Source organism: Carcharhinus amblyrhynchos, chromosome 18 (genome assembly GCF_965287045.1).
Source record: "Carcharhinus amblyrhynchos chromosome 18, sCarAmb.v2.hapA, whole genome shotgun sequence".
Taxonomy (NCBI): Eukaryota; Metazoa; Chordata; class Chondrichthyes; order Carcharhiniformes; family Carcharhinidae; genus Carcharhinus; species Carcharhinus amblyrhynchos.
In genome coordinates, this window is record NC_137341.1 from 46,145,026 (window position 1) to 46,160,931 (window position 15,906).

The 15,906-nt window shown below is 42.6% G+C and overlaps 1 protein-coding gene across 2 annotated transcripts in view; it reads right to left on the reverse strand.

The window, feature by feature from the left end:
* Window positions 1–15,906, reverse strand: part of grin2aa (glutamate receptor, ionotropic, N-methyl D-aspartate 2A, a) — a 339,421-nt gene that overhangs the window by 25,483 nt on the left and 298,032 nt on the right. For both annotated transcript variants that reach the window (XM_080206947.1, XM_080206946.1), the window contains exon 12: window positions 3,807–3,994. In XM_080206947.1, the coding sequence (XP_080063073.1) occupies window positions 3,807–3,994 (188 nt within the window). The remainder of the gene's footprint in view (window positions 1–3,806; window positions 3,995–15,906) is intronic.

Genomic DNA, 15,906 nt, shown 5'->3' on the forward strand with positions numbered 1-15,906 from the left:
CATAGGTCATGTTCTACTGGCTGTGATAAAAGCAGGGTCTATACAACAAGAATCAGTTTAGGTTTATGTTGACAAAAGCGTTAGTACCGTAGCTACAAGGAATGAAATTGGTCTGTACAAGCAATCTGAAACAGCAGTTGATTTTTCACTGTGACCGATCCTTTTTCCTTGAAAGTTCAGAGAATTGAAGTTCAACCTCTCTTTGGAGGCTCAATTGCTGGTTTCACTGTTGTTTCTACTTGATTTGAACTTAGAAATAAGACCATAAGACAATAAGACATGGTGGAAGAATTAGGCCACTCAGCCCATCGAGTCTCCTCTGCCATTCAATCATGGCTGATATTCTTCTCATCCTCATTCTCCTGCCTTTTCCCCATAACCCCCGATTCCCTTATTAATCAAGAACCTGTCTTTGCAATATTTTCCAAGTCAATGGAAAATAAAAACTGGCATATTAGAAAAGTCAGTGACTGATTTGCAGTGAGCCTGTTCTGCCAAATTTCACCATCAAAGCTTCTTCAAAATGCTTTCATTTAAATCAGTTATGAGCAATGTCTCTGTCACTTTTCTCTACTGTGGCATAAAAATGTAATGATGAAGCTGAATCAGGCATAGTGATTATACATATCTCTGTGCTGTGTTTCAGGCCTGATTGATGTTAATTGGATGAGCTGTCAGTGGTGTTCAGTCTCCATAGGCAACATGTCCATCTGAGGTAACAAATGTTGGGCCTGGCTTGAATGCAAGAACTGGAAAGAGCAGGTGGGAGCGGTAATGGGAAGGGGATGGACAATGCTGTACTCTAGAGTCAGGGGAGCCAACAGCAACTGTCGGCAGTAGCCAGGGATGTGTGAAAAATTACCAAATATTTGTTTGGCCATCAATGAGGCATCCTTTTGGCATTAGATAGTAGCTTTGAAATTCATCCTTGTTTCAACATCCTTAATTTCTACTCAAGTGGATTTATATTTTAAGAAAGAGACAATGGATACACTCAATCAGTCTTGTTGCTCTACATTTGGGGACACAGGCCTGAATTTTACCAGGGGCATTGGGATTCTTATGTCACAGTATAAAGCAACTCCTGAGCCCACATTGAGCATGGAACTCCCCCCCACCCCCCCCCCCCGCAACCCCGGGGTGCCATCTGGAGGCTGCCTCCATTTAGCTGGTGGCCTCCCCATCGGTGGACATTCAATTTGTCACTGGACTTTTGTTGACAGTAGTGTAAAATCATGCCTAATTGGAACTTTAATGATAGTAATAGGTGGCCTGCCTCCTTGGAGTAGGCAGCCTCTCCTTATCTGGTTCCATTGATGGGAAAGTACCTGGGCAGCAGCACCACATCTGGGAGCTATTCTGATGTAGCGCTGTGCGATACTGGCTGCACCACTTTCCTGGAGCCAATAAAATCCTGGCCATGGGAACAAAAGTTCCTTTGGCCAGGACATTCTCTCTTCCGCCTTCTTCCATCGGGAAAAAGATACAAAAGACAAAAAAATACAAAAGACTGAGGATATCTACCAACTGACTCAAAAACAGCTTCTTCTCTGCTGACTTTTGAATGGACCTACCTCGTATTAAGTTGATCTTTCTCTACAGCTTAGCTATGACTGTAACACTACATTCTGCACTCCTTTCCTTCCCTATATACGGTATGCTTTGTCTGCATAGTGTGCAAGAATCAATACTTTTCACCGTATACTAATACATGTGACAATAATAAATCAAATCAAAAGGAGTTACTCATCAGCCTACAAGATTATTCTAATGGATAATGGCTCATCTGTATCTTAACTCCGGGCACCCATATCCTTGATACCCTTATCTAACCAAAATATATTTTCAAGATAAGAATAAAAAAGAACTGATAGTGACCCCTGACCATCTCAAAGGACAAAGGCAGTAGACATATGAGAACACCACCACCTGGAAGCTCCCCTACAACCCACTCACCGTCCGGACCTGGATATATACTGCTGTTCCTTTATTGTCACTGGGACAAAACCCTGGAACGCCCTCCCTTAACCACACTGTGGATGCACTTTCATCTCACGAATTGCAGTGGTTCACGAAGGCAGCTCACCACCACCTACTCAAGGGCAATTAGGGATGGGCAATAAATGCTGGCTGAGCCAACCACACCCACATCCCATGAATGAATAAAAAGCAAATTAGGGGTCAGTAAGGAGATCATCAAATATAAACAGTCTATGCCACTATAGCAGAGTGTATGAAATGGACAAGCTTTAACAACTTTCTATTATAATCTACTTTCCAACCCAAATAATACTCAATACCAGAGCAGTTATTTGTCATAACTAGTCCCCTTAAGATCAGGTGGCCCCACCAACACACGTTTTTTCTAAAAAGGACTATTGTTTGTAAAGCAACATGAGAGTGGTGCAGTCTTTCTAGGTTTCCAGTAAAACAGATATCGTGGAAGACTATCTCCTAGATTGGCATATGGGAGGACCTCTCAAGGGAATGTTTCTTTCCAAATCAACAGGGAAAAAACTATTTCATGTAGATTACACACACACACACACACACACACACACACACACACACACACACACACACACACACACACACACACACACACACATCAATGCAAAATAAACATCTCCTCCGATTACTTGAATAATGAACCACTAAATCTTTTGAGAAACAAGGTCAACTATATTTGGCACCCAACCCCCACTTCCATTGCTTCACTGGCATAGTTGAAACTATAAAATTGTTAAACTAAAGGATTGCTACTTACTTTTCTTAAAAGCTGTCCAGCGCCCTTTGCCTTTCAACCACTTCTATCAAAATCCCATGAGAAATGGGAACATACAAATCTGTCATGACAGTGCAATGGAAGATATCCCCCAATTGTATATACAGCATCACGTGAAAGGATTAGCCAATCTAATCTAAGTCAATTCAAATGATCATACGTCTGATTAAAATTCAGCCCATAAATCAATGTCTGTAAAAGAGATTCAATACAGTGTAACTAGTAACTGGAAAAGAATCAATTTATCTTCCAAAATATTCCACATTCTATTTGTTTAATCTCAAATGTTCAGGTGCTAAATGTAATACAGTGGTGTTATACCAAAGCACGAAGATGTGACAGGATGCAGATTTGGAAGAATTGGTGTGATTAGAGGGCAGACAGTGTCGTAAAAAGCCAAAATACTGTGGCTATTGGCAATCTGGAATAAAAACAGAAAATGCTGGAAACACTCAGCAACTCAGGAAAGAAGGTAAGGTTAACATTTCAAGTCTTATGACCCTTTCTCAGACCCCATCCTCTCAGCTGCCAGGGTAGCTGCACAAAGAAGAGGAAACTTGCTCTAAATATTCTCATTTAAAGGACAAATTATAAAATGGGAGAAAATTCAACAAAATTCCACAGCAGTGTGCTATTCTATTACTTTGTTTTTTAAAAAAAATTCTGCCTTAAAATCTTACTTCAAGTTGCAACGACTTTGATACATAGGTCGGAATTTTACTGGCATGCCTTCACCGATTCCGAGGGTGGACGAGGCTTGGAGAATGGCATTCTCCGTTGGCTTCTAGTACTTTTCCACTGTAAAATCGGAACTCCACATTCACGATGGAAACTGCCATTGTAAACTTGTGACATCAGAATTATACTCACTCATCATGGTTATGTGTCTTTTAAATCTTCAACCAGTACTACAGACAAACTTCATCTAAATTAAGTTTCAGGAACAGAACGATCGGGGAGAATTTAACTAGAAGAATAAACACATACTTATGAGCTAATGGATAACATAAAGCATCCATACCATCACCAACAAACTGCAGGAGAGCCAGGTCAATCTGACGTTTCCAAGGTGAGCTTTTCTGCAAAGCTATTCCATAACCAGTGGTCGAGAAAACATATCCACTGCCAATTGTCACAAGCTTGCAGCCTTCATCTCTTCCTGCCATGTAATTGAGCACTGCCGCATCATAGATGAATGCATCCAACTTTCTAAAATAAAATAAATAAAATTACTGAAACAGCATTGTCAGATTTTACGGTGGATGTTCCTGCAGGAAACATTCATGCATCATCACCGACATTGTAAAAAGAATTAATTGCATCTGGCATTGAAAAGCCAAGAAGAGTTGAACTTGCAATGTGCAGGCTTTTTTGCCTTGTTAAAAAATGACTTTGGCTGATCACATTCTTTTACAAAATTACCTGAGTGCTTTTAACACTATTTCAGTACATTTTTGACAGTGTTGGATAATTTTTATGGGATGAAACTCCCACATAATGGCACCACTAAGCACATCTTCCTCTCACACCCTGTTCAGCATTCTGCAGGGACCGCTCCCTCCATAACACACTGGTCCAGTCCTCCATCGCCCTGAACCCTCCAGCTCCTTCCTACAACACTCTCTCACGTAATCGCAGAAAGTGCAATACTTGTCCCTTTACCTCCTTCCTCCCCACTAGGGCCCAAAGAGCCCTTTCAGGTGAAGCAGTATTTCACTTGCACCTCCTTCAAGTTGGTCCACAGTGTTCGCTGCTCCCACTGCAGTCTCCTCAACACTGGGGAGACTAAACGTAGACTGGGTGACTGCTTTGTGGAACAGTTTCAGTCCATTCACAAGCATGATCCCAACCTTCCGGTCGCTTGTCATTGCAACTCAGCATCTTGCTTTCATGCTCACATATGCATCCTTGCCTGCTGCAATCCTACAGTGATGGCCAAAGCAAACTGGAATAACAAGACTATCTTCTGATTAGGTACATGACAGCCTCCTGGGCTCAACATCGAGGTCAACAACTTTAGACTGTGACTTTCTCCTCTGAGCTAATCTGGTGTTGTGAGACTTTTTATTGCGTTTATCAGACTTCACCTTGAATGTGCCAATGTTGTTCACCTTATCTACAATGGTAGCAAGTTCCACAATGTAGGCACATTCTAGGTAAAGAAGATTCTCCTGAATTCCATGTTGAATTTATCAGTGACTATCTTATTTATATGGCCCGTAGTTCTGACCTTGTCTCTAAATGAAACATCTTGCCCCTTAATGAAATCTCTTCAAGTCCATTCATAGTCTTAAAAACTTCCAGCAGATTCCACCTAAATTATATATAGTAGATTTAGGCCCTGGATAGGATTGTGGTTGGTGCAGACTCAATGGGCTGAATGGCCTTCTTCTATACTGTAGGGATTCTATGGTCTATGATTATAGATTGAGAAAATCTTTCACAAAGAAATTCCATTCATCTGTTTCAATCTGTGCACACTTTGCCTATGGAACCCCACTGTGTGCTGTCACTCTTTAGTGCCAATTTTTTTCCATTATAAAGTGCTGTTCTCATTCTTAAACTGTCGATTTAAACCTGCTGCACTGTAATGATGTCCTTTGTAGAACTTCACATTTGGACCTAACAGCCCCTCGGCCAGTATGACTGAGATTTTCCTATACTTGAATCATTTCCACTTGGCTCCAGTTCAGTGGAACATTACGTACTATATAAATGTAAACTGTTGTTGTTCAAATTGCTGTAAGGTTTGCTACTTAACAAATAATATATAGAACATAGAACACTACAGCACAAACAGGCCCTTCGGCCCACAAGTTGCGCCGATCACATCATCACCTACCGACCTACAGACCTATCTATAACCCTCAATCTCATTAAACCCCATATACTCATCCAGAAGTCTTTTAAAAGACCCCAGCGAGTTCGCCTCCACCACCACTGACGGCAGCCGATTCCATTCACTCACCACCCTCTGAGTGAAAAACTTACCCCTAACATCACTTCTGAACCTCCCTCCCCGCACCTTAAATCTGTGTCCTCTCGTAGCGACCATTTCAACCCGGGGAAATAGCCTCTGAGAGTCCACCCTATCTATTCCTCTCAACATTTTGTAAACTTCTATCAGGTCGCCTCTCAACCTTCGTCTCTCCAGGGAAAAGAGTCCCAGCTCCCTCAACCTAACTTCATAAGGCATGCCTCCCAGTCCAGGCAACATCCATGTAAATCTCCTCTGTACCCTTTCAATAGCTTCTACATCTTTCCTATAGTGAGGCGACCAGAACTGCGCACAATACTCTAAATGAGGCCTGACAAGGGTCTTATAAAGTTCCAGCATTACCTCCCGACTCCTAAACTCAATCCCTCGATTAATGAAGGCCAGTACACCATACGCCTTCTTGACCACCTCCTCCACCTGCGAGGCCGATTTAAGAGTCCTGTGGACCCGGACCCCAAGATCCTTCTGCTCCTCAACACTACTCAGACTTCTGCCCTTGATAGTGTACTCGTTCATCCCGTTGGTTCTGCCAAAATGGACGACTACACATTTATCCGCGTTGAAGTCCATCTGCCACTTCTCCGCCCAGTCCTGCATCCTATCTATGTCCTGCTGCAACTTTTGCCATCCTTCCAGACCATCCACAACACCACCGACCTTAATGTCATCAGCGAACTTACTTACCCATCCCTCCACTTCCTCATCCAGGTCATTTATGAAAATGACAAACAACAAGGGTCCCAGAACAGATCCTTGAGGCACTCCGCTGGTGACTGACCTCCATTCAGAAAAAGCCCCATCCACAACCACTCTCTGCCTTCTGCAGGCAAGCCAGTTCTGGATCCACAAGGCCAAAGGCCCTTGGATCCCATGCCCTCTCACCTTCTCAAGAAGTCTTGCATGGGGGACCTTATCAAACGCCTTGCTGAAGTCCATGTACACTACGTCCACGGCACTTCCTTCGTCAATGTGTTCAGTCACATTATCGAAGAACTCAACTAGGCTTGTAAGGCACGACCTGCCCTTGACAAATCCATGCTGACTATTCCTGATCATGTCAAACCTCTCCAAATGTTCGTAAATCTTGTCCCTCAGAAGCCTCTCCATCAGCTTACCAACCACTGAGGTCAGACTCACCGGTCGGTAATTTCCCGGGCTATCTCTGTTCCCTTTCTTGAAAATAGGAACTACATCCGCAATCCTCCAATCCTCTGGAACCTCTCCCGTCTCCATTGACGACGCAAAGATCATCGCCAGGGGCTCTGCAATCTCTTCCCTCGCCTCCCACAGTATCCTGGGGTACATCCCATCTGGTCCAGGCGACTTATCTACCTTGATAGAATTCAAAAGTTCCAACACATCCTCCTCCTTAATATTCACGTACTCAATCCTTTCCATCTGCTGCAAATCCATAACAAAATCTCCCAGATCGGCTTCCACTGTGAATACTGAGGCGAAGTACTCGTTAAGCACCTCCGCCATTTCTTCTGGTTCCACACAAACCTTTCCCCCCTCACCTTTTATAGGTCCTATCCCTTCTCTTCTTATCCTTTTACCTTTCACATATTTATAGAAGGCCTTGGGATTCTCCTTAATCTTACCCGCCAAGGTCTTCTCATGACCCCTTCTGGCTCTCCTAATTTCCCTTTTAAGTTCCCTCCTACAGTCCTTATACTCCTCAAGATCTTTAACATCTCCTAATTCCCTGAACCTCTTGTACACCTTCCTTTTCTTCCTGACTAGGTTCAACACATCCTTTGTGCACCACGGTTCCCTCGACCCACCAAAACCCCCTCGTCTCATCGGAACGTTGTCATTCAGAGCTCCAGGGATTAAAGTATCCCTGTAATATATTATCATATTGTTATATTGCATCAGAAAATTGTAATGTTTAACAACAAGGACAGAATGTATCATTTTAAAATGGAGACTGAATTTCATCGCTGTGCAATGGTCCAGCGATCCCATGTCTTCTAAAACTACTTCACTCAAGGACCACGCATGTCTTGGCCTTCCATGTATAAAGGCACAGACAGTTGACTGGAATAAGAAAAGATTTAAATTCAGAAGACTGTGACGAGTGGTAATGTCACTAGGCTAGTAACTTATAGGCCTGGGCTAATGTTCTGGGGATGGCGGTTCCCAACATCTGGGGGAATTTAAGTTTAATTAATATTTGTTGAATCATTACAGTGCAGAAAGAGGCCATTTGACCTATTGAGTCTGTACTGACAACAATCCCACCCAAGCCCTATCCTTGTAACTCCACGTATTTATCCTACTAATCCCCCTAACTTTAAGGGCCAACTTAGCATGGCCAATCCACCTAATTGGCACATCTTTGGACTGCAGAAGGAAACTGGAGCACCCTGAGAAAACCCACGCATGCATGGGGAGAATATGCACTCTCTGCACAGTCACCCGAGGCCGGAATTGAACCCAGGTCTCTGGCACTGTGAGGTAGAAGTGCTAACCATTGTGCCACCGTGCCACCCTAATCTTGAATTGAAAAGTTAGCCTCAGTCATAGTGACCACAAAACCATTGTAAATTATCATACAACCCTTCTGGTTCTCTATTGTCCTTTAGGGAAGGAAATCTGCCATCCTTAACTGCTTTGGCTATATGTGACACAACATCTACAGTAACATGGTTGATTTTTCACAGGCCTTTGAAATGCTGTGGCAAGTCACATGGTTCAGGGATAATGAGGTATGGACAACAAATACTGGGCATGTTCATTAACACACACATCCCATGAAAGGATAAATTTTTAAAAAGTGAGCTTCAGATACATCCTTTTGCCTTGCATTCCTATCATAACTATGGGTGTAATCTTGCGGAGGTAATGGGTGCATCAGCCCTTTATCACCCTTTTTTGTGAGGGCCTGCCACATCTTATGCCAATCAGGCACTTAACAAGACAGCTGTTTGCCTTCTCTTGGAATCAAGGACCCAAGGTGGGTTCTTCCCACTGAAAGGAACCAATCAGAGGCCAGCAGCTCCTCTGTACTCAGCACTGCCACCTAAGAGACCCATTACATAGGTGAGTAATGGTGGTGGGGGGATCATGGTGTGGGTGGCATTCAATGGATGTAATCAACAGCAGAAGCAGGAATAGGGGTGGAGGATGGTTTTCAGTGACCCCTGCACCCTTCCCAATGCTGGTTTCCTCAATAAGGTGCTGAGTGTCTTTGAATGAAGGCCAACCCTCATCTCTAGAAGTCTGAAAGAAAACATGTCCAGAGTTTGCTTGCTGTGCTCCCACATGATAAGCCCCCTGTTTGCAGCTGGGTTAATACCAGTGGCAGCAGGATGAGCCCCTTAAATGGGCAATAATCAGCACAGAGCCGGGGTCCCCACTTACACCCTCTGTCTCAATTAAATACATCCCCTGCCATCAAACTTGCCTTCGGGGACGATACAAAATTCCAAATTGGAATTGATAAGCCATTCATGAAAGACAGGAACCCAAATCTTGTGATCTCACTGGTGGCAAGCTTGGAGGTGGAAAAGGCAATTATTTAGGTGGGATGGTGCATACCAAAACACGACTGTCTTCCCAGCTGTGCCAGAACTAAGTGCTGGGCAGAAAGGCCCATGGAGAACCTTTCCACCCCATCATTTATTGAGGCTTTTAAGTGGCTATTAAATTACCACTTAAGGGCTTTATCCCGCTGCTGCTAGTATTAACCCAGGTGCAGGCGGGCCTGTCGCCATGCAACATATAAGACTATGGAGTCAGCTTATCATCTCGAGGGTTGGGGGAAGGGAGAAGTCCCATGATCAAAGGTCCTTCTCCTTCTACAGCCCACCCACCATCATTAATTGGATGATGATGGTAATCAATTGGCCAGTCTAGGGAAATTCATATCAAATGATTGTTTCCCATACAGTCCAGATTTCTGATAGCTCACTTGGATATAAGGGTAGTGTTCTGGGAAAATCTCAATCTGGTTGTTTAATTAGAATATTGCCTTCCTCTGAAGATGGTTCATACTGGATCTGTCCTGATGAGTGACAATACTGTCTTTGGATCCAGAACCACGTTAGTTTGGAGGGTATAATCAGGGCTTCTGTTGCAATACGGTGAATATTATAGTCCAATAAAGACACTTCTTTTAATTCTGAATAGAATAAGTCATTTAACTGCAAAACCTAAGGTATTAACAATGAATGCCTGAGATAATTGCTTATTCCTTATGAAAAGAAATCCTCGGATTGGCAAAAATTGAACTGAATATGTAATAGCATATAATTATTTGGTAATTGTGTTTCCTTTCTGAGTAATTTTCACTGAAAGTTATGTCAATTTTATGTATTGCAGTTCCATAATTTGTGGAAATAAAATAAAACATGAATACTTTCCTGATGGATAAAAAATGTGAGTTCTAGCATAAAAAAAAATATTTTGGGGAAAATATGGGACAATTTGTGTTATAGTGTGACTGAAATTTGTAATTGGATACTTGATGCCAAAACAAATCAAAGTACACTGTTTACTTATAGTACTAATGTCAGGCATTTTCTGAACAAATCTCATTAGGGAAAATATTAGTTTATAGTCACTGATGTGTTTTTTTAATCTGTTATATGTCACTCTAACAGTTTTGTACAAGTAATTCTCCCTTTCTGTACTTTCTGTGAAGAAATAAAAGATTTGATCACATGGTACATCTCTTAGCAGTCAAAAGCATTCAATAGCAGTATTACATACAATGCCAGTATGTTCCCCGAAAGACCAACTATTATAATTTAAATTTATATCCTAGAATTGTATCTGAACAGCTAGAGAAGTGACTATTTCCCACACTAATTAATGATTCACCCACAAGTCAACTCAGAAATTGGGTCGGGGGGTGGGGGGGGGCGCGTGGTGGTGGTCATGCCATGCTCCTACTGCCATAAAATCGGAGAATTTGGTGTCCAGCCAAGTCTCAGTTTACTGCAGCGAGATGGGTAAATCCCCCGTCATGAACAGCCATAACATTCCAACCTGGATATTTTCAGCCAGGCATTCCTCTTGATTTCATCAATGGGTCAGATTAATTTAGTAGATCATTAATTTCAGCGATAAACAAGCATTCTCCTGTTTTTGGCAAACAGGAATTGCGGGCCCCTCAAATAATTCTGTTCTGACCCAGTCCATTTCCTTTCTGTAATTCCCTGATCCACAAAAATAGGTGATAAGGTAAATTGTGAGAGGAATACAAATAGTTTACAAAGGGATATTGATAGATTATGCAAGTGGGCAAAAAGTTGACAAATGGAGTATAATGTGGGAAATGTGAAGTTGTTCATTTTGGAAGGGAGAACAAAAGAACAGAGTATTATTTAACTGGAGAAGAATTGCAGATAGCTGTTACACAAAGGAACTTAAGGGTACTTGTGCACACAACACAGAAAGCTAACACACACAGATGCAGCAGATAATCAGGAAGGCTAATGGAATATTGGCCCTTATTTCAAGCAGGTTGGAGTATAAAAGTAGGGAAGTCTTGCTATAACTGTACAAGGTACTGGTGAGACCAAATCTGGAGTATGAGTAGTTTTGATCCACTTATTTATGGAACTACATTATTTCATTGGAGGCAGTTCAGGGAAGACTCATTAGGACAGCACAGTAGCACAGTGGTTAGCTTTGCTGCTTCACAGTGCCAGCAACTTGGGTTCCATTCCTGGCTTGGGTCACTGTCTGCGTGGAGTCTGCACATTCTCCTTGTCTTTGCACGGGTTTCCTCCGAGTGCTCTGGTTTCCTCTCACAGTTCAAAGATGCGCTGGTTAGGTGCATTGACCTGAATAGTTGCCGGAATGTGGCGACTAGGGGAATTTCACAGTAACTTCATTGCAGTCTTAATGTAAGCCCTACTTGTGACTAATAAATAAACTTTAGGATGTAACCCAGTATAGAGGGATTGTCTTATGAGGAAAAGTTCAACAGGTTGGGATTCTACTCATTGGAATTTAGAAGGCTGAGAGCTGATCTTATTGAAAAATATTCTTAAGGGGTTTGACAGGGTAAATGCTGAGAGGATGTCTCCTCTCATGGGAGAGTTTAAGACAGGGGATATAGTCTCAGAATAAAGGTAAGCCTATTTAAGACTGAGATGCGGAGGAATTTTTTCTTTCAGAGGGTTGTGAGTTTTTGAAACTCCTTGCCACAGAGAGCCATGGGAGCAGAGTCCTTGAAAGAAGTTTTCCTATCCCATCCACCATGGGAATTCTAGCGGGCAAAGGGGCGAATCATACAAAGTTAGATTGACTTCAGGTGGGATTTTCTGGTTTTGGGACGATACAGCTGGAAAATCCCAATCCTTGTGTATATTTAAAGCTGAAAAAGATAGATTTTTGATCAGTAAGGGAAATGGCAGGGAAATGGATGAGGGGAATGTTGATCAGCCAGGATCCTATTGAATGACGGAGCAGGCCTGGGTGGGGGGTGGGGGGGAACGAAAAATGTACTCCTGTTCTTAATTCTTATGATCTTATGATCTGTGCCTATATAGATCTTTTCACTTGACTCCCAACTCTCTTCTTTTGGTGCTGTTCTTTCCACACATTTACTAGAAAACAGACTGGGGAAATAGAATTGAAGTAGCTAATTCTATTTAAACAGCTATCACTGGCAGAGATATGAAGGGGCAAACAACTTTCTTCTGTACTATGAGTTATGTAATTTATTCTGTTCTACTCTATTTTGTATTGCTTCCACATCAGGGGAGGAGGAGGTTGTGCCATTTGCCTTCTTTATATCAACAGCACATTTGGTTAACAAATTTAAACACCTCTTCTTACACAGCCAGTGTTAATACCCACGTGCCATTTTGTGGTCGGCTGCTTGTGACTGTTAAGAGCTGTATCATTTCTTAGAATCACAGAATCTATACAGTACAGAAGAGTTCATTCTGCCCATCAAGTCTGTACTGTCTTTCTGACAGAGTAACTTACCAGGCCCTCTTCCCTGCCCTATCCCCGTTACTCCACACATTTACCATGACTAATCCATCTAAACTACACATCTTGGGACATAACAGTAATTTTGCATGGCTAATCCACCTAAGTGTTGAAAGTGTTAAATTAAAAGCGGAGGCGTTTAGAGTAGCTAAGAGTAGTGGGCGAGAAGAGGAATGGGAGAGGTTTAAATGTCAACAAAGATTGACAAAGAAGTTGATAAAGCAGGGTAGGAGAAACTACGAAGCTGGCCTAGCGCTTAATATAAAAAAGGATAGCAAGAGTTTTTATAAATATATAAAAAGGAAGAGGCTGGCTAGGGTGAACGTTGGTCCCTTAGGGGATGAGAAGGGGGACTTAGTGGTAGGGGATGGGGATATGGCGGAGGTCTTGAATAACTTTTGTTTCGGTCTTCACGGAGGAGGACGTGAATAATTTGCCGGATGTTAGAGATGGAAAGGTGGTAGGACTGGAGGGTCTTGATGACATTACTGTTACTAGAGAAGTGGTGCTCGACAGACTGGAGGGGCTGATTGTGGACAAGTCCCCAGGACCGGATGGAATGCATCCGAGGGTCCTGAAAGAAATGGCGGAGGTGATAGTGGATGCCTTGGTGGTTATTTTCCAGACGTCGCTGGATTCCGGGGAAGTGCCAGAAGATTGGAAAACGGCTAATGTTACGCCGTTGTTTAAGAAGGGTGCCAGGCAAAAGGCAGGGAATTATAGGCCTGTTAGTTTAACGTCTGTTGTAGGTAAAATGTTAGAATCCGTCATCAAGGAGGAAATAGCGAGGCATCTTGAGGGGAACTGCTTGATAGAGCAGATGCAGCACGGTTTCCTTAAAGGGAAGTCGTGTCTGACAAATTTACTGGAGTTCTATGAGGATGTGTCTAGGGCGGTGGATAGAGGAGAGCCGGTGGATGTGGTCTTTCTGGATTTTCAGAAGGCGTTTGACAAGGTACCTCACAAGAGGTTATTACAGAAGGTCAGGGGCATGGAGTTGGGGGTAGGGTGTTAGCGTGGATAGAGGATTGATTGTCAAATAGGAGGCAGAGAGTGGGGGTCAATGGGTGCTATTCGGATTGGCAGATGGTGACTAGTGGAGTGACCCAGGGGTCGGTGCTGGGGCCTCAGCTATTTACCATTTATATAGATGATCTGGAGGAGGGAACCGAGTGTAGGGTGTCGAAATTTGCTGATGACACCAAAATTGGTGGAAAGGCAAATTGTGCGGAGGGTGGGGAGAGTCTGCAGAAGGATCTAGATAGGCTGGGTGAATGGGCCAGGAAATGGCAAATGGAATTTAATGTTGGCAAGTGCGAGGTGGTCCACTTTGGTAGGAATAATGGTAGGAAGGATTATTACTTACGTGGAGAAAAACTGCAGCAGGCGATGGTGCAGAGGGACCTCGGGGTCCTTGTGCATGAGTCGCAAAAACCCAGCTTGCAGGTGCAGCAGGTGGTCAGGAAGGCGAATGGGATGCTGGCCTTCATCGCGAGGGGGATTGAATATAAAAGTAGGGAGGTCTTGCTGTGGCTGTATAGGGCATTGGTGAGGCCGCAGCTGGAGTACTGTGTGCAGTTTTGGGCGCCGTACTTACGCAAGGATATTTTAGCATTGGAGGGAGTGCAGAGGAGGTTTACTAGGCTGATGCCGGAGTTGAGGGGATTGAGCTATGAGGAGAGGCTGAATAGATTAGGCTTGTACTCGTTAGGGTTTAGAAGAATGAGGGGAGATCTCATTGAGACATATAAGATGATGAATGGGATGGATAGGATAGAGGTGGAGAGACTCTTCCCGCTCAGAAAGGATAGTAGGACTAGGGGGCATAGCCTCAAGATAAAGGGGGGGGCGGTTTAGAACAGAGTTGAGGAGGAACTTCTTCACTCAAAGGGCGGTGAATCTCTGGAATTCTCTGCCCGTTGAAGTGGTGGAGGCTGCCTCGCTAAATATTTTTAAGACGCGGGTTGATGGGTTTTTGATGAGAGAGGGGATTAAGGGTTATGGGGAGAGGGCGGGAATGTGGAACTGAGCCACGACAGATCAGCCATGGTCTTATTGAATGGTGGGGCAGGCTCGAAGGGCTAGTTGGCCTACTCCTGCTCCTATTTCTTATGTTCTTATGTTCTAACTACATATCTTTGGACTGTGGGAGGAAACTGGAGCACCTGGAGGAAACCCACGCAGATGGAAAGAGCATGCAAACTCCACACAGACAGTCACCCAAGGTCAGAATTGAATCTGGATCATGGAACTATGAGGCAGCAATGCTAACCATTTGCTCAAATTTTATATTTCTTCTCAGAAATTTCAGTCCAAAATAAAAAATGGGAGAATTATTTTTTACAAAACAAGTTATTAGGAGACAAACTAAGACAAAGATAAAGTGAGATGTGGTGAAACATTTCATAAAAATAAATGCAAAATAAGAAAGTTCTATAACCTTTGGTTATGTTCTTGTGGTGTATGTTTCAAAGTAAATGAATGATTAACTCTCTACATAATGAACTATTTGCACTGAGTGGAGAAAATCATTTTAAAAGATCATTACGTCTTTATAGATATTGACAGTATTGATCAGACAATGTGGTAGTCAATTTTACTAATCAAACTTTTATTTCTCCTGTTGCTTTCAGACCTAATGAGTATTTCTAGCATTTCCTGTTTTTATTGCTGATTAATGACTTTAAATTAGGAATTACTAGTTAGATTTTAAAGTCTACCAACTTGTTTCTCTTCCATTTTATGATGCAAGTTGGATCTACTGAAAATTAGCTGCATAGTTCTAATGAACCAATGTAAATATATATAGATAATAAAATTGAAATATCATTCTGTTGTACTATACCACACTGATGTGTTTGGATGTTAAGAAATTTTATCGTGAATATGTCATGAAGTCTTTAGTAACCTTCTGGACAATGTTCAAAACTGTTACCTAAAACAATCCCACAAATCTGGAATTCAGAATCATAACCATGAAACCATTGTCGATTGTTGAAAAAACCCAACTTATCTGGTTCATTAATATTCTTTAGGGAAGAAAATCTATTGTTGTTACCAAGTCTGGTCTAGTGCCACAGTAATGTGGTTGACTCTCAACAGTCCCCTGAACAAAGGCAATTAGGGATGGGCAATAAATGCTAGTCAGCCAATGACACCCATGTCCCAC